The sequence below is a fragment of the Mastigoproctus giganteus genome, chromosome 5, assembly GCF_048544385.1.
Source record: "Mastigoproctus giganteus isolate SK-2022 chromosome 5, ASM4854438v1, whole genome shotgun sequence".
Classification (NCBI taxonomy): Eukaryota; Metazoa; Arthropoda; class Arachnida; order Uropygi; family Thelyphonidae; genus Mastigoproctus; species Mastigoproctus giganteus.
Genome location: NC_143579.1, coordinates 180,763,985 through 180,784,733, shown reverse-complemented (window position 1 = coordinate 180,784,733; position 20,749 = coordinate 180,763,985). Strand labels below are relative to the sequence as shown.

The following is a 20,749-nucleotide window of genomic DNA, read 5'->3' as shown; positions in this document are numbered from 1 at the left end:
GAGATTTTAAGGTGGAGTCCCTACAAGAATAATTTCACTGACACAATCTCAGCAAATGTTGACATCAGAAAATTAAAAACAGTAATCCAACCAAGGAAAAGAAAAGAAATCTTGCAGATAATCCCATTTTGCATTCTTGTAATGCCAAACATGAGATTGAGAATGGCCAAGAGAGAAAGGCTCCACTGGAAAAGAGACTACTCACTTCAACTGTGTACTTAGAAGGGTTGTTTGTGAGAAAAAGATCAAGAGTGTTGGCTGTGTAGTTAGGATTATCTGGTATTCTGCTAGATAAATGAAAAATCTGTGCGAGGTCATTAGTAATTGCAAAAGTGAATCTCAACCACCTTGATTCATATGACTATAAAACGAAAGCCAGGTGGAATTGTGAACATTAAAATCACAAGGAAAACTACCTCACCGTTAGGAAAGTTGGAGTGGAGAAAGTAAAGTTTCAAAGAGAGAGGAAGTCAAAGAGTTCCTAGTAATTAGTGAAATTGGGAGAACAAAAGAGTTAACAAATGAATTTGATAGAGTGAGGTAGCGATATTAAGCCAGAGAAGATCGAAAAGAGAAGATTCCAAATTACTATGTCTCTGACAGGGAATATCAGAGACTTAGGACATATGCACTAGTACCACCTCTTAAGCGAAAGGAATCATACAGCAAATAATTATGACAATTGAGATGAGCAGTGGTTGAATCAAGCAATAATTGGGATTCCATCAGAAAAAGTACATGGGGCTTGGCAGACTAAGTGGAAATAGACATCACTGAGATTGTGACTGAGACTGCATATATTTTGTGAAATGAACACGAAAATGTTTGGGAGGTTTGGATCTTTTCTCAGATAAGTTTGTTCTATTAGTCTGACTATTCAGACAGTAAGCAGGACAATAATCAGAGGGGAAAAAAAAAAAGTTTTACTACTGGTAGATATTTGTCTAGTGCACCATCACATGCAGGATTTATTGAAAATAAAACGGTGTTTTTGTCAAATGCAAACTTTGTTTTGAAGCCAATGGATATGGGCATTATTAAAATCTTCAAGGTTTATTTCAGGAAATTCTTGACTCTCCAAATAAATGACTGATGAGAAAGAGGATTACACAACAATGTTTCTGCATTTCCTTCAATTCATTTGATGAAATATGTATGCATGGGAATAGCTTCTGGAAATCTAGTTTATCATCAGGAGAACTTTCCAGAAGTGGAAAAAACATTAATAAAGACAATCTACTACCTCTATCAAAATGACTGAAACAAAATGGAATTAAGAATTTTGGCAATTTAAACAACATTGGCAATTTTGTTCACGTGGATGATGATTTGTTAACTTCTGGAATTCCAACAGAGAGAGATTGTAGAGACTACTAAACAAAGAAGACAGCAAGGGAAAACAACACTGAATTTGTTGAAGATGCAATCACTACAAAATCCATGCCAATTCACTTGCAAACTCAGGATGCTGTGGAGACTAACCGAATTATTTGAAAACGTTGACACTTCTGATGGTGTTTTTAATGTGCTAAATGTAATAAATATACATCAATACTTAATATATGAATGTTTTTGCTTTCACTGTATTATTAATAACAGCTATAGAGAGCAAAACTTCCTGATCTCATGGCACTCATGAGACTAGGAAGTTCAACTGTATTTAAAAACTGGGTCCGCAAACAAACTGTACTGCCAGTTCAGTTTTTTTTTTTTAATTTTTTTCTCTTTAAATATATATATCGATGCTATGCTTTTAACCAATAGATTTCAATATTTTAATAATGTAATTTTTATTTTTTTAAAGGAAAAATTTTAAAAATGTTTTGTATACCCCTGTTATTTACAACAAAACAAAACTTTTATTACTTCTGCTGGACAGGAGCTGGGGAAGAACATTATAATTGTGAAACTATTAGTCATTTCCATTTAAGTTTATAAAACCATTAAGCTTGCAAATTCAAACTTACATATATACATAATTATAATAATTGAAACAAGAAAGCTACTTTATGCAGTATAATAATTAAACATAAAGAGTACCTAATTTCTGTAGTAGAAGTAGCTGCAGTCATCAGATAAGAAACACATTTGTTTATATTACACTGAAATTGAAAGTAACAAGATAGCATGGAAAGCAAAAAGAGTAATACTAACAATAGAACTTCATCTCTCTGGGTGTTTTGCTTAATCTGCATACAGAATAACTTAGCTACCAAAGCTACTTAAGAGTGCAAAAATAGCCAAGAGGACAAATAATAATGCCATTTCAACTCTCAGGATGCTTCTTTCAAAAAGAGAAACTTATGACTTCCAAACCTACTTGAGTAAGAAATGTGTGTATAGTTGGAAGGTAAAGAAAGGAACAGCTATTAATCTTGAACCAGCAATAATGTGCAGCAGATATTTAGCAGGGGCACCACCAGACCAGGTGCCACTGTGTGCCTAAATAAATAAATTTTTCTGCTTATACTTCAGAAAGACTATATGAGGTCAGAGAAGTTCACAAGCTGGAGGGAATACAGGAACATTATAATATATTTAGTAGTTGTGTGAGCTTGAACCATGATCATTCAACGTGTGTAGACATTTATATCCTTGCAGTTGACTGCTTGGCTACTGAAGTATAAAATCAACTACATATTAGGTATCAAATATTTTACATGCTATTTTGTTTTCTAACAGCCTTGTAGCACTATAAACACTGCAAAGGTAATAACATCAAGACGGAATTTCAAAACAATCCAAGGAGTTCAAAGAAGAATAACAGGTATCAAAACATACCATGATTGAAAAACCAATTCTGACAATAGAACAGGACTGGCCAGTAATTCACCACAATATGTTCATCCCAAGAGGCAACCAGAAAACTGCCCAAGTGTGGCCAAATCAGTTAATTTATCTACTTTCCTACATAGTAACAATATCATTATTCACAGGATCCCACTTTCTGAAAAGTACTTTCCATTTAAACAATGAAATCAGTCTCGGAGATCCCATCTGAAAACTGGCATGCCCAATGTCAACAAATCTACGGAAGGGAATCATGAATATTAGGGATCAGCAACCTTTTGGTGCTAGCAGGCTGCATGGTTAGTGATAAAAAAAAAAAGGAAGTAAAATAAAGTGCATGATTATATTTTTATTTGATATCATGATATCACTTTTATAATTATTTTATTTGAGCATATAAATTATCTTATGGATCATAATCATAACATTTTTAGAGACCAAACAGAATACTACTGGGGCATGTAAACTTTACAAAATCCATTTTCATTTTGAGTTTATTCTTTCAAGGAGAAAAAAAAAAAAAAAAAATCACGATATATGTGCAATACAGTAAAATCAGATTATTTCGAAGTTCAAGAGACCAAAAGAAGTCTCAATTTAAATGGGTTCAGAATATCTGTACAAGTTTAGAACATGTTGGTATTGAAGGTAATCTTTTAAGAGCTATTCAGGGGAAATCTTTAGTCAAATACTCTTAAAAAAAAAAAACACTGCAGAATTCCCATATTTCTCATTTCAAACATTAATAATTTCTTTTAAGTTTCACTGTGTAAACACATGTGAGTAGATAGTGTTAATTTAATCAATATAGGAAAGATAACAAGATTGCTAAATTTCATTTTTGCTGATAATAGTCACACAGCCTGCTGTAAACAAGCTGTATATTAAAAAGTGCTATATTATTTATTATGTATAATTGTACATAACTTCAAGAAAAAGTGAGTATCCATATTCTCTTCAGTACTTGTAAATCAAGAAAAAACATGGGTGACATCTCTCTCATTTTTGCATTATCACTTTCGGTAAACTATGTAACTAAGTGGGAACTGCTCTTGTTAACTACACAAGATGAACCAGGGATCAGCTTGACATCACTTCAGAACAGCTGAAAAAATATTCTGTAATAGTTGCAAAATTTTACTTGGGATGTATGGAATTTAATACCTCCCTCCCTCCGAGTGTAAGCAAGTTGCTATTTGTGATAAAGGCTAACGATGTAAGCTGCACTGAAAGGAAAATATTACACACAACTATATACTAAAATAAATAATGCATTAAAAAAATAATAAATAAATAAAAAAAACTGATTTTCCCGATGTTAAAATTGTTAAATTCAAAGGTAGAGACGAGACATGTTCTGTACTTTTTTTTTTTTTTTTTTTAATACCTTTTGTCTTTTACCTTGGTTTGGCAAAGTAATATTCAAAATGAGAGAAAAGGTCCTGAAGGAGCATCATACTTATTCTCTTTTGTAAATAGCTACTTAATTTACATACATAATTAATTCTATTAATTAAACAGACAATAACAGGATAATTAATAGATACTAGATAAAATAATCAAATTATTTTAGATTTAATTATTTTAGATTTAATTACTGATTCACACAAGCACGCTATGACCAGCTTACATAGCCTGTAATTAGTAAGAGTGGTTTAGTGCAATGTCATTAAATTTACTGAATGTGCAGAAGTGCTAGAAGACAGAAATGTCACAGATTTTTTTTCAAGAACTATAATTTTTAACAATAAATAATATCCCAAAATATGAATACTTTCTCTTTAGAAGATATGTACCCTTATACATAATAAACAACACAGCACTTGTATACATTGAGCTGCACGGCTAAGGTGGCAAAAACAAAATTCAGCTATCTTTGTTTTTATGTGCAAGAAACTGAAAAATACTTGCATTACCTTGTGAATTTTTTTTCTATTTTTTTTTTTAATTCTCCCCTGTGAAAGTATTTTTCCCCCTCTGAAGTGAATTTATTATCATTCTCTCTTCAATTGAGCACATATTTGCAGACTCAAAGGCACACAGCACCTTTGTATCATTAGTGATCAGTGTATTTTTTTATATCTTTTTTTTTTTAATGGTATAAACAAAATGGTAACCCACTTTGTTTACACCATTAATACCAATAACACATATGCAATGCTGCACATGCAGTTCTTGGAGAAGAGAATAAAAATTCAAAATTTCAAGATGCCATATACTGTTTTATAATACAATATACTAACAAAATTTTTGTTATAGCTCCATTCAATTTCATTATAATGATGTTTGCCTGTAGTCAGTTTTGGCAGTCATTTTGAATTAGACAAGCTATTTACAAGTCATGAGACCGAACTTCAAATTTCACAGCAATGAATATTTTGAATGATCTGTATTAAAAATGCACAAAAACCTTATATATATTATTAATCAGGGAACAGTAGAGAAACCTCAAAACACATTGCATTCCAAATATCGAATTGAGGATATACTGCATTTGACTGAGTGGTGTACTGAAGTGGTGTGGAGTAGTAGTTTTCAATAAAAAAAATAAGTGATTAACATAGTAAGTATCTAAGCATCTAAAAATATGTTATTTTTAAAATGAACAGAATACATTTGAAGTTATGGCATATCTTCCATCATCTTTATTTATTACAACATTTAGTATAAGCAAACTCTTCCCTCATTATTTTAAATGATCACCAGTTTAGTTAGAGTATGCCCAAACATTAACTTTCATCTTGTTACTCTATGTTTCTGCTTTTTTGGTTTATCAAAATTTTTAACTGGGCAACATTTCAGCTTATTGGTCAAACACTGCAGACCACACAAAAAAGAATCTATGGACAACACAGAGAGCCCACCATTTGCAAACCCTGTTACAGACATTTAAGCAAAAGAATGGAGGAATACAAAAAAGATGTTCAAAATCAAAGGGTCGAGAAGTCACATTCAGTCAGTCACTTACATGCACAAGAGCATGAGAGTGAATGTGGTGAAAGACAAATTCACTCTCGTGTGCCTGGAACAAGTTCTGTATAATTCTGGACTTGTGACAAGGTGCATTATCTTGTTGGAAGAACCCATTTGCAGGTGAATACACTGCAGACAGTCACGAGGGGATGTGCCTGGTTGGAAACAATTTTCAAATAACCTGTGGCATCCAAATGTTGCTCTACTGGTATCAAGGGGTTTAATGTGCAACATGAAACACTCCCCACCCATTACACTGTTAATGCCAGCCTATATTGTTGACAAATGGCACACGGGGTTCATGGACTCATGTTGTTTCCACCATATTCTCATCTTTCCATCAGCATAACAGAAAAACTGGGACTTGTCAGCCCAAGCAACATTTTTCCACTCATTCATTATATGGTGTTGTGTTGGCCATTGGTTATGATACCCACCTATGGACAAGCTCTATGTTCTGAAATACCTCTTTAGTTACCACTGTTATACTGGGTTGTTATCTGAATGGCTGTAACCTTTCTGCTACACTGCACAAGCCGGCCTCCACTGGCCTTTCACATCTCTGAATTCACCCAAGACATAGTCCTATACAAAGACCCTACCAGGTTTGCAGTTTCTAAGATACTCATACTGGCACTGTTATGGTCTCTTGGTTGGTCATCCTGGCATTCTTCTTCATCTAGGGATGTAGCAGAGAATCTGACGAGGTATCCTGGGTTTATTAATTCTTTTCACATGTTGTAGCCATTTCTGTCTGTACTGTTGGATGTATTCAGTTATAGTGTCATTTCTAATCTGTTTAGCATCTCCTTGTTTTTTATATAGTCTAGCAACATAAATCCCAGTTTTTCTCATAAATTTCATTTCAGCTGAAGTGATTTGGCATTTACCTTTTTTTTTGATGGTGAAGGCTTCACCTTCCATATATGAGTATTGTGTCTTGTATACTTTTATTCTGGTATGTCTCTGCATTTTTGTTGGATTAAAAACTTGACTGCTCTGTTATAGTGCTAAATTTTGTTACAAATATTTTCTTTTTCGTAAGTTAGGCTGTAGTCAACATATTTAAAACAATTTACTTTTTCAAGAATTTTATTACCAATACAAATTTTGCTTTGAACGAGTTCCTTTCTTTGAAAAGCCACGATTTTTGTTTTTGCAGCTGATATTTCCATGTTACATTTTTTGCTGTAAGATTTATTTGGTGCATTGAGTATTGTAACTTGTCTTCGTTATTGGCCAGGAGCACTTGGTCATCAGCTATACAGTAAAGTATCAAGGTGATTACCATTTTGTAACTGTAATACTGCTGTGGACTGTTAGTCTGGAGTGTCTGGCAATGGCACTGATGTATATGCTGAAAAGTAGTGGAGATAGGGTTGCAACCTTGTCAGATGTCATGATTTATTGGTTTCCAATTTTATATTTCTGTTTCCAATTTAACTACAATTGAATTTTGTGTATGTATATTATACACTACAACTATTATTTGGGTGGGAGTTTCATCATCAGCTAGTATTTCTAAAAGTTTATTGCTTTCCACATGGTCAAAGGCTTTCTTATAATTAATGAATGCTAGGTGTATTTGTCTATTAAGCACTTTGTTTTTCTGTTGGTAATTTCGGAGTAAAAAATTCATCTGCATGAGATCTACCTTTCTTAAATCCTCTTTGTTTGTTTTAGTATTAGTATTAGTAATGGCCACATGGTGCAACATAAGCCATAGGCTTTCTTGCACCAGCACAAAAAAAAAAAAAAAAAAACCCCGAATAAAACAATGATTAAAAAAAAAAAAAAAAAACACACTAATAATTAATAAAATTAAAGGAAATTAAACCTATCATCTTATGCATTTCCCTCACCCGAAGGTACTATTCAGATTACCTTGGATTTTCCCCAAACTGCAAGCCTCTACCACCCATGTAGGCAACTTATTCCATTGAGTTAGAACTCGTGGGCTAAAATAAAAATTCCTGCAGTCCAATCTAAACATCTCCTCTCGTAACTTGAATTTATGTCCCCTAGTTCTAGCATCATTTATAATCTTGAAAATTTCGTCCTCATTCATTTTACTGATGCCTCTCAGAGGCGTCAGTAAAATGAATCTACCTATTAAACACCTCAATCAAATCTCCTCTAAGGTATCTAGTTTACAAACTCTGCAACCCACACATTCAAAGTCTTTCTTCATAAGGACGCCCTCTTGCCGATCTCACCAGGCGAGATACCTGTTTTCGCACCCTTTCAAGAAGCTCGATGTCTTTCTTTAGGTGCGATCTCCATACTTGAACACAGTATTCCAAATATGGTGGCGCCTCCATAGCCAGGTGGGAAGGAGCAGCAGTGCGTAGCACACGCTTCTTGATTAGACCGGGGTTCGAGCCCGTCACCACCAAATATGGAGGATGCGGAAAGGTCAGGGAATGACCACCGCATATTCCCGGAGCAATATGGCCTTAGTTGCTAATGCTCCTAAAAACCAAATAACAAACAAACCAAATGTGGTCTAACAAAAGCCTTATATAATGGGATTATCATGTCCCTATCTCTACTTGCAAATGTTCGACAGATCATCGTTAGGACACCATGGGCCTTCCTTGCAACCACTTTACAATGCTCAGAGAATTTCATGTCTGACCATATTGTAACACCCAAGTCCCTTTCCTCCAGTACTGGGTTTAGTTGAACTCCACCAAGTGAATAAGTTATTTTGGGATTACTGTTTCCCAGGTGTAATACCTTACACTTTTTTGGATTAAAGCATAGCTGCCATTTTTCTGACCAATCTTGAAGTCTATCTAGGTCTCTCTGAAGAAGCTTAGCTTGACAGTGATCATTAACTACTCTACCAATTTTAACATCATCTGCAAATTTAGACATCATGCCCTCTATCCCTTCATCAATGTCGTTTATGAAAATTAAAAACGACAGTGGTCCTAATACTGATCCTTGGGAAACCCCCATTCCTTACATCAACCCAATCTGAGGAATAGCCATTTATCACAACCCTCTGCCTCCTGCCCTGAAGCCATCCTGATATCTATCTAAGGATTTTCCCAGTGATTCCAACCTGTTCCAGCTTATAAAGCAACCGCTCATGTGGGACCGAGTCAAAAGCTTTGCTGAAATCTAAATAAACAATGTCAAAATTATTCCCTAAATCCAGCTCATGAGTGACCTTTTCAAAATAGCAAATCAGATTTGTTAAACATGATTTTCCCTTTACAAAACCATGTTGAGTATCCTTGAGAATTTCAATTCGATCCAACTGATCATGAATTCCACCCTTGTTCATTGCCTCCATGATTTTCCCTACCACTGAAGTCAGACTGACAGGTCGATAATTTCCCACTTCACTCTTAGAACCACCCTTATGTATGGGAGATACATTGGCACTTTCCCAATCCAACGGAATCTCCCCAGAGTCTAGTGATGCTCGCATAATTAGCCTCAATGGTTCAATGCACTCACTTACCACCTCTCTTAAGATTATAGGGTATATTCCATCAACTCCAGGATCCTTACTGGCCTGTAGGCTCGAATGTTTTTTCCTTAAATAATCTTGCAAAATTTTGATATCATTAATTACATATTTTTCAACTTCGCTCCCACAATTTCCCATTACCGCAAAAGGTTTTTCTTCCTTAAATATCGATGCAAAATAACTGTTGAGTTCACTGGCAACGGCAGCTGGTGTATTTAATACTATCCCCTTTCCCTTATGTAAAGGTCTGATCTGGTTTGTCCTGCTCTTCTTAGCATTTATATATGTGAAGAATTTCTTATCCCCCCCCCCTCTTTGCTCTGTTTGTTAGCGATTTCTCATAAACTGCCTTTGCCTGTCGAACCTTTTCTGTGGCTCTATTACAGATCATCTTGTAGCTGTTATAGGCTTCAGTACTTTTTATTACTCTGTAACTTTTCCATGCCACCTTTTTCTGCTCAAGTAATGTGGCAATTTCACTATTCATCCAACTGGAAACCCTCCTCGTGGAGTATTTTTTTTTTAAATGGTAAATACCCATTCAAGCCGTCTGTGATTAATGTTTTAAAAGCATACCACAGTTCAATTGTATTCGTTCTCTGTGCAATATTTACCCAGTTAATAGAGGCCATGTAGCACCTTAAGGCACTGTAATTTCTTTTCCTGAAATTATAACCCATTCCTTTGCCTTTTACTACTGCTACCTCTCTCTCTCTTCATCATCCACCGTAGAACTCTGTGATCACTTCCTGCTACTGGTTCCTCTACCGTCAGCCCTGTTATGTCATCTGATTCATGGGTGATGATGAGGTCTGCAATATTCTTTTCTCTAGTACTTTCCCTGACATGCTGATACAAATAACAGTCATCTAGTTGATTTAAAAATTTTGTTCCCCATGTCAAGTTTCCTTCCCATTTTCTCCAATCAATTAGAGGCAAATTGAAATCACTCATAATATGACATTAGTAGTAGTAGTGGCATGTGATGCAAGAAAGCAAGTGTATGAGCTTATGCAGCATCAGCCAAAAAAAAAAAAAAAAAAATCATCACACCATTCACTCCAAATGCCTGTCCAGTTCCTCCTTAAATTTATTCAACCTATCAACCTCCACAAGAACAGATGGAAGTTTGTTCCAGCAATTATCCACCTAAAGGCAAATTTCCGCACATCTATTCTACATCTGTCCTTTCTTAATTTGAATTTGTGACCCCTTAGGTTCCTAATCTGAACAAGTGGAAGGATCCCATCAGAATTCAGCGTGCTCAACCCATTCAAGGCTTTATACACCTCAATCAGATCACCACGCAGGTGCCTAGTCTCCAGCCACTGCAATTTGCAGAACTTGGTAAGAGGATCCCTTCATTCCCCTGACCAATCTTGTTGCCCTTCTCTGTACATGCTCAAGTAAATCTACATCCTTCCTAAAATTAGGCCTCCAGACCTGTACGCAGTACTAAACAGTGGCCTGACCATTGCCTTATACAGAGGGACAATCACCTCCTTTTCCCTGCTAGCAAACTTCCTATATATCATTGACAAAACCCCATGACCTGCCCTTGCAGCCTGTCTGTATTGCTCAGAAAATTTCATATCTGACTGCACAATTACTCCCAGGTCTTTTTCATTTTCTACCACCTTAAGCGTAGTACCACACAGTTGGTACGTTTCTCTGGGGTTACTTCTACCCATATGCAGTACTTTGCATTTGTCAAGGTTAAACTTCAGTTGCCACTTCTTAGCCCAGCTGCCCAAATTATCTAGATCCTGTTACAGTAGCACACTGCCATTACTGTCATTAACAACCCTGCCAACTTTTGTATCATCTGCTTTGTAAAATTGACACTTACTTGCCCATTCCATTTGCATGTAGAGACTTTCATCATAATCCTCACAATCACCTGGTCTGTAGATTACTCCTACTCGCATTATACCTTTGTTTCCAACTATCTCACACCATACAGATTCTATACTAGCATGTGAAATGTCTGAATCTGGGAAAGCTATCGTCGCACACAGGCTGCTTCTGATAAGAAGCATTACCCCACCACCCCTTCCATCTACCCTAACCTTCCTAAATACATTATACAAGCTGTACTGAAACTCATCATCCCTATTTCTGGGTGGCACCAAGTTTCCGTAAGCCCTATTATGTCCGCGTTACTTGTTTTAAACAGCAGTTCGAATTCGCTCGTTTTATTGACGACACTTCTAACATTGCTATATAAACAATTAAGACTTACTGTTCTTGTATATTTAACAACCCTTGAAGTTTTTTAGGCTCTCTTCCCTGGCATTAGCTACCTGCTCACTTGAAATGTTTCTGCCCCCAGAACATCTAAATAATATGTCCGGTTGGGGAAACAGATAAGAACTCTTGAGATATGTGCAAGAGTTACTTTGACCAATATTATCAGATAAACACGTGTCAGTATTACCCACATTCCCCCCCCTCCCAACTAGCAGTTTCCTTGAACCTTTAAGGTATCCTCAATAATACTGGCAAAAACTTTTGCACCACCTTTGTTTAAGTGTATCCTATCTCTACAAAACAAATTCCTTCAACCTACAAGTGTGGGCCAAGCTGATAGAAATATCCCCCCAAAAGCCTTGCATAGTCCTTCAAGTCTTGAGTTAATCCACAAGGGGCTTTTAACATATAATCCATCTTATTGTGTCTGGGCAAAATTGCAGACACAGACATTGTGGCCTAGCTCAGAGCATTTCCTCAGCATGGTCCTGTATTTTTCCAACAAATCATCAGATCGTATACGTTTAATGTCAATAGTCCCCACATGAATAATAATATTCTCTTTAGCCCCTTTAAAATCTGACAATCTGTTGTTGACATCATTAATAGTTGCTCCCAGTAGACATACTCTGGTTCTACTCCACCTATCCTTATTACAAAAAATATTCCCCATTTCCCTGACAACAGAGTCTCCTAATAAAACTAAGTCCTTTTGAACCAGAGTAGTTTGCACTTGGTTTTTCTGTTTTGAGGCCTGAATCGGGAGTGCATCGCTTGGTAGATTGCCGGAGTCTTGAGTCCCTGACGAGCTCCCAGATGCATTATTCTCGAGAGCAAACACCCGTTTTTTTCAGTGACTCGAATTGTTCCATCAGTGCACCAAATTGTAATTTAAGATCGGCGCACTCCTTACATCAATCACAAAGAAAAGAATCCCCAAATGAACCGTGGAAAACATTCCACAGGTTCCGCAATGAATTAAATCACGACTCTCACACATAAATCGTCATAAGCTGATACTCTGTGACGTGTTTAAGGCAGATCTCGTAATTATCATTATAAAATTAGCTAAATATCAAATAAAATTAACTTTAAAAAAATGATATCTATAATATAAAAATCAAACTGTTACAGGAAAACCTATAACAAAATAATCCAACAATATATTAAATAAATCAAATATTTAAAAGCAATAATCAACAGTAATCCAATCCACTAAAACTGAAGTGCCCTGACAAAGCATGTCTGCTCACCTCGAATGCCAAGTCTACTCTCCAAAAGTGTTTTTCTCCAATTTTATCACCATAGCACCTCTCTAGTTTGTTTTTGTTATTTTTGCAAATATTTTGTGGCCACTATTAAGGAGACTTATTCCTCTGTAATTTACAGTCTTTGTGATTGCCTTTTTATATATTGGAATGACTATGGCTTTCTGTCAAGATTCTGGTGGGGCTTCAACACGGCATATCTCATTCGAGCGGTTTGTAAGTGTTAATTTTAAAGTATTGTCAGCATTAAATATAATTAAATATTTAATTTGGAAAGCAGATGTACTGTCAATTCTTTATTGTTAGCTGGCTGCTTTGGTAGAAATTTGAATTATAGCCGTCCACAAGAACATCACCAGTTTATATAATATTCAATGTTTGGAAAAAACGAATTTGCTTAATATCATAATTACACTGCAAAGTTAGGTAAAGATTATCTGCCTAACAAAAATACCAAAGAACTTGCCTGGAAAATGTCTTCTAAACTGGACAGTCCAGTCCACAGGGGAATGAAACCTATGATAGTCTCCTGGTGCCAAATACACAACACATTGATATAAAGCTGTTTCTTTTCCTTCATGTAGCAAAGATTTTTGATAATCTTTTTCTGACTGAACTGTAATCTAAAAAAAAATAGCAGTTAATTATAAAATATATAATTATTTTATATATTTATTTTATTGAAAATATTCCCATAACCACTAGTATGATGGATCATAAGAAAATTAAATGAGAAATATACAGGCTGATCTATGAAGAACATTTTAGAAGTTTTCTGTAGGCAGTGCCAGTGTATTGCACACATGAACTCCCACTGAGGCATAGCATTAGTGGTAACTGCCATCATATGTAAACAGCATGGGGGAAAAGTGTAGTGTATTCATTTGATCCTCAGATATGGATTGTGAAAGGATGCAAGTGGGTTTCATAGCTCTGGCCATTTGGCATCAGTTGCCAAATGGCCAGAGAAAACACACATTCTATAGAGCATGCCATATTGTTAGGAAAAAAAAGAACTCATGCAAGGCTCAAAATTTGTTGAAGGAAGGTTTAGGAACTCATGCTCCATCACACAAAACTATTCGATGCTATTATTAATATTGTTATTCTGTTCGGTTGAACATAACTATATATGTAAATACTAATGATATTAAGCACAGGCAATCTGAAGCATGACTTAATAGTTATGAGGTGATGTTGAATAGAGAAAACACACAAAACTATTCGATGCTATTATTAATATTGTTATTCTGTTCGGTTGAACATAACTATATATGTAAATACTAATGATATTAAGCACAGGCAATCTGAAGCATGACTTAATAGTTATGAGGTGATGTTGAATAGAGAAAAATATGAGTAAGGGTTGAATTTTAAAGTTTGTGTAATTTTGCTTAGGCATAACAGGGAGAGTTCATTATCCTGAAAAAGGCCTCTGAGGTTGGGAAAATTCATATTTTAGTATTAAATCAGCTTACACCAACCATAAGAATAAGTATTTACTGTAACTAAAATATTTATTTACATATTAAAATAAAATAAATATTTACAAAAACTGCTATTATATTAAATATACATGTAAAAACATTAAAACTGTGATAAAATCCTTGAGATAAAATACACTAAAATAAACCGGATTAAAAGCGATAAAAACGATAAAAATCTCTGGAGCTTTCGGAAGCTTGCGCTCCCTTCCTCAGCAGTAACAAAACTTCCTGCAGCACGTCCATATATATAACAGGCTCACAGTACCTATACACGTGGTGCAGTCGGCGCATGGTCTGAACTGGAAGTGGAAATAGCTCGGGAACGTGTTAAGCAAAACCGTTCATCTGTACTTAGGATAATAGTTTCAAACAGAGGATGCATACGCATACCTCTGTCCCTATTCATAATATTGTGGTCGGATGAACAGATTCGTAGGCTCTCGAGCCATTTACGGTTCCAGAACCCATGCGCTCGATCCATGATAACCGCATCCTCTGGGGAAATTTGATGCTGCTTCTCCCAAAAATGTTCGGCCACAGCAGACTTATTGTAATCAGCGGTTTTTATAGCATTTGCATGCTCCCCCAGACGATCCTTGAGCCGTCGTTTTGTCTCGCCCACATAACACTCCCCACAATCCGGGCATTTTATCCTGTATACTACTCCACTACTCAGGTCCTTTGCTATTGGGTCTTTTACCTGAGACAACACTGTGTGCAACCTCCGCCCGGGAAGCTGCACACAGCGTGTTTTATAGCCCCGCAAAATTCTAGCGAGATGCTCAGTAACGCCCGGATAGTAAGGAATGTATGCGGTAGCGACAGGAACAAACGGTTCCTGACGGTTAGACTCTATTCCTCTACTAAATCTGTCTATGATCCTCTGGGGGTATCCGCATTTTCTAAGGTCTGCTGTGACCGGTCTAATTTCACATTCTTTGTCCTCAGAGGTGGTGCAGTGTGACCCTGCTCTATCTAGTAGAGCTTTCACTACACTATTCTTATGCTGCCCAGCTTGTGCTGAACTATAATGGGTGTACTGGCCTCTGCACATAGGTTTTTTAAACACAGAAGTTTTTAGCCTAGGGCCTACCCTAGAGACCAGTACATCCAAGAAAGGAAGGGTACCTCCTGTTTCCACCTCCGAGGTAAATTGTATAAATTGGGAGAAGCTATTAAGCCAATGGAGTGCATCATCCTCTCTCCCCTTCTGGACCACGGTAAAGGTATCATCAACATACCTTTTCCATTTCTTTATGGGAAACTGACATCCACTAAAAACCCTGTCCTCTAACTCCTCCATGGACAGATTGGCCACGATGGCGCTAATAGGAGATCCCATGGCTGTACCGTGAACCTGTTTGTACATAACACCTTGGTACACCATAGTGGTGCTGGCCAGACAAAGTTCCACACCCGAACAAATATCCTCTACGTTTAAAGGCGATCTACTACCCAAAGAGACATCATTACTCAAAGATCTTCTAACACAATATATTCCATGTTTAATTGCTTTGTCAAGGTATTTGGCTAAATTGATTTCGCCTATAGTGGGCCAGTCCAACTATGTCATAAAAGACAGTAAAAAATTTGTGAATTTTGTGAAAGATTTGACTGTAAATGAAAATGACAGCATGATTTCTTTTGATGTGGTGTCACTATTCACATGCATTCCAATTAAACATGGAATATATTGTGTTAGAAGATCTTTGAGTAATGATGTCTCTTTGGGTAGTAGATCGCCTTTAAACGTAGAGGATATTTGTTCGGGTGTGGAACTTTGTCTGGCCAGCACCACTATGGTGTACCAAGGTGTTATGTACAAACAGGTTCACGGTACAGCCATGGGATCTCCTATTAGCGCCATCGTGGCCAATCTGGCCATGGAGGAGTTAGAGGACAGGGTTTTTAGTGGATGTCAGTTTCCCATAAAGAAATGGAAAAGGTATGTTGATGATACCTTTACCGTGGTCCAGAAGGGGAGAGAGGATGATGCACTCCACTGGCTTAATAGCTTCTCCCAATTTATACAATTTACCTCAGAGGTGGAAACAGGAGGTACCCTTCCTTTCTTGGATGTACTGGTCTCTAGGGTAGGCCCTAGGCTAAAAACTTCTGTGTTTAAAAAACCTATGTGCAGAGGCCAGTACACCCATTATAGTTCAGCACAAGCTGGGCAGCATAAGACTAGTGTAGTGAAAGCTCTACTAGATAGAGCAGGGTCACACTGCACCACCTCTGAGGACAAAGAATGTGAAATTAGACGGGTCACAGCAGACCTTAGAAAATGCGGATACCCCCAGAGGATCATAGACAGATTTAGTAGAGGAATAGAGTCTAACCGTTAGGAACCGTTTGTTCCTGTCGCTACCGCATACATTCCTTACTATCCGGGCGTTACTGAGCATCTCGCTAGAATTTTGCGGGGCTATAAAACACGCTGTGTGCAGCTTCCCGGGCGGAGGTTGCACACAGTGTTGTCTCAGGTAAAAGACCCAATAGCAAAGGACCTGAGTAGTGGAGTAGTATACAGGATAAAATGCCCGGATTGTGGGGAGTGTTATGTGGGCGAGACAAAACGACGGCTCAAGGATCGTCTGGGGGAGCATGCAAATGCTATAAAAACCGCTGATTACAGTAAGTCTGCTGTGGCCGAACATTTTTGGGAGAAGCAGCATCAAATTTCCCCAGAGGATGCGGTTATCATGGATCGAGCGCATGGGTTCTGGAACCATAAATGGCTCGAGAGCCTACGAATCTGTTCATCCGACCACAATATTATGAATAGGGACAGAGGTATGCGTATGCATCCTCTGTTTGAAACTATTATCCTAAGTACGGATGAACGGTTTTGCTTAACACGTTCCCGAGCTATTTCCGCTTCCAGTTCAGACCATGCACCGACTGCACCACGTGTATAGGTACCGTGAGCCTGTTATATATATGGACGTGCTGCAGGAAGTTTTGTTACTGCTGAGGAAGGGAGCGCAAGCTTCCGAAAGCTCCAGAGATTTTTAATCGTTTTTATCGCTTTTAATCCGGTTTATTTTAGTGTATTTTATCTCAAGGATTTTATCACAGTTTTAATGTTTTTACATGTATATTTAATATAATAGCAGTTTTTGTAAATATTTATTTTATTTTAATATGTAAATAAATATTTTAGTTACAGTAAATACTTATTCTTATGGTTGGTGTAAGCTGATTTAATACTAAAATAGGGAGAGTTCATGCCTGTTGGAATTCCTCACGAGATATGCAATTATCTGGGCTGCATTAGAATTACCAAGTTATATATTAATACAGAGTGATTCAAAATTCACATTTAAGTTTGGCTGGGTGATGATGCACATTCTCAAAAATCCTTTCACTATTATCAGCTTGTTCTTTGCAATTAATGGAGGAAGAAGCATGCAAAGCTTCATTCAAGGCAAAAAATTCAGCATGTTTGAAGCATTTGACATCACTTTTTTTACAAGTTTTGCTCCACACTGAAACACACATTCTATACAGCATGTCAATTTTTAATGTGTTTTTGCTTTCAAGATACAGCACAATTTTGTTTAATAGCATTCTTCATTAGTTCTTAAAGCACTGGACTGCACCTAAATAAAGTGGATGAAGAATTGATATCATATTAGGTGGCAAATACTCAACAGTAATTGCACATAGCCCCATTCACTTGGCAATGAGCGATGCAGTTAGCTACAAAGATCACTTTTTTTCTATTCTCTCCACTTATCTTATGATTCAAGTCTGATTCAATCTTTGTATATGACATCCAAGTCTTTTGGTTTGCTTGATACATAGCTGCCAATGTCTTCAAACCTTTAAAGCAGCATTGGGGCCTCTGGGACTTTGCAATGATTAGAGAAGATTCTCTTTGCCAAATGTATTTGCCACTAGTACAGTGGTAATCCAGTGTTTCACACCCCACACATTTCTCACTTTTAAATACGTATTTTATAAGGTAACAACTTGAAAAAAAAAAAAAAAAAGTAGTTTCGTCAGCATTGAAGAGATCTGGGGTCATATATCACCAAAACAATTTTTTAAACGATTCACCTTCCATTCGTTTGCAGCTTCAGCATCAACTGATACATTTTTGTAACACTTTTTTAAAGATGGCCCATAATAAGCCATACATTTCTAGAACTATCTGTCAGAAAACAATCTTCAATATTCATCTGTAGCACAAATAATTCAGCGTTAGTTTTTAAAAGATATTTGTCTATGGGAAAATTTTTTGCATGCATCATCACTGGCTATTTCAAGAGTATCTTTTCAAGATCTGGATATGTCACCTTTTGTGCTCTGTCAATCTTTTTTTTCAATCTTTTTTTGACCTTTTAGAATGGTGAAGTGTACAATGCCAGAACTGTTTAATAATGGTCTTAGAAGACCTGCAATCACTGTGATAGCTGGGCAGCAATCACCAAGGAAATAATCACACACACACACACACACACACACACACACACACACACACACACACACACACACACACACACACACACACACACACACTTGGCATAATGCCAACAACATTCAGGAAGACACAATACCGTTGGAAAATGTGAATACAGCTGCAGTAGAAAGAAAACCCAGTGCCAGTTTTAAATGAGAGTATGCTGTCCGTAAAGTGCTGGGCCAGTTTTTTTATTTTTTTTATTTAAAATATGCTTTCAATATAAAAGAAATGTATTCTCACAGTTGGGTTCACATAGTAGATTGAAAATACAAGATGAAATAAAAAAAGTAAATAATTAAAAAAATTTAAAATGATGTGCATTTTCTACACATAATGTGCCTTTTGGTGTAACAACCTAAATGATGCACAGTTAATGGTTTAGTCACAATAAATTATTTATATCAGGTAAATCACTTGGAATTACTCTAACAATAAAACTGTAAGACAATGCAACTAATTATTTAAATCTTCAAATAATACTCACAGTTTTGAGGTGCTTGCTATTATTCCATGTCTGAGGTCCAAGGAATGTCTTTATGGAATAGGAAATACCCTTAATTTGTTCAATATAGTCATCTTCAATTCTACCAAAATGAAGTACTGTTCCATCAGCAGGGCTTACCTGGTGCATAAATTGGCAAGTCATAATTAAAATCAAATCAAACTTCTAGATTTTTATGTAATCAAATTATAGATTAAGATCGCAGTAGGATTACTATTAGGAATACAGCTAAATAAATGAAATTAATGAGTTCAAGTTATAATTTGTAATTCTGCTTCCCAGAAAAATCTTTTTTTTTAACCTTGGAAAAGTGATACTGATTCAGGTAACCTTAAGAGACTCCAGTGAAGTTTATTTACATGAAATAGAGAAAGCCCAATAAGTATATAACATCAAATCACTCATAACTGTCATATTCAGGCTGAGTGTACAGCAGCCGTTATCAAATTTCATAACTCTTCGACCATCTGAAAAAAACTCTCCTGGCATGTGAACTTAAAAACCACAAAGTAAGTTGGGAGTTACTAGTTTGATTCTGAGTCAAGAAATGGAGACAATGATGTTTGTTTTTTCATAATTATGCTACCTGCCACTTGTCTGAAAAGGTTTCAGTTCAATTTTTGTAAGCAAATGAAGGAATTCTTTATGCTTCTTTAACTGGGGCTGTATTTAGCTAATCTTAAATGGAGGAAGTAGGGATTTGCAGCCTACACAAAAAAAAAAAGACACATGGCCTGTATAAGGATTTCACCTAATATGGAGAAGGAAAAGGGGGAGATGACTATGAAAGGAAGCAGAAGAATCACTTCCCTACCTACAGTTGTGTGGTAATCATGTTAAGCTAGCCTGGAAACTGCACTAAAATATCTGGCCAATATTTGCATAATAAAAACTATGTTTATCTATAAATTAAATTAAAAAAAAAATTTTTTTTGTTTAAGAAAACATGATTTTTGTTAATTCATCTCCCCTATCAGATTTGTCATTCAAACCATATATAGAAAAAATGCAGCTTCTTCTATGAACCCAATAAGAAAAAAAAGAAAAATATAAATAAAAATTCCCTAGACACTAACCAGGGCTTAACCATTCAGACCAGAGGGAGTAAAACTCTTGATCTGATTATCAGCAGTGATTCTTCATGCAGTATGAATCAGCAGATAAAGGAACCAGGTGACTAGGTGGCAGTGATCACAGTGTACTGATGTGGGATTTACTTAAAGATGTAACTACTATCAGGGGTAAGGGGAAGGATTTTTGCTTTCATAAAGGTGAATACAGAGGTCTCAGAGTTTTTAAATTCTATACAGTGGGATCAACTAATGATGTTACTAATGGTGAATTCTAAATGGGAAGCCTTCAGGGATGTAACCTTGGAGGGTACTAGGCTTTTCATACCAACTAAGAAACACTGTGCACGGTTTAGGCCTAAATGGATATCAGATAAATTAATGCAGCTTGTGGCAGAGAAGAAAAATACAAGGGATGCATATAAATTATCAGGTGACACAGAAGCCTATGGCA

At 36.3% G+C, this 20,749-nt stretch overlaps 1 protein-coding gene across 1 annotated transcript in view; it reads right to left on the bottom strand.

Moving 5' to 3' along the window:
* Window positions 1–20,749, bottom strand: part of Pisd (phosphatidylserine decarboxylase) — a 98,772-nt gene that overhangs the window by 17,502 nt on the left and 60,521 nt on the right. Inside the window, exons 4-5 of the mRNA XM_090374731.1 lie at window positions 19,208–19,345; window positions 13,232–13,388 (exon numbers count right to left, since the gene is read on the bottom strand). Coding sequence (XP_090230857.1) covers window positions 13,232–13,388; window positions 19,208–19,345 — 295 coding nt within the window. The remainder of the gene's footprint in view (window positions 1–13,231; window positions 13,389–19,207; window positions 19,346–20,749) is intronic.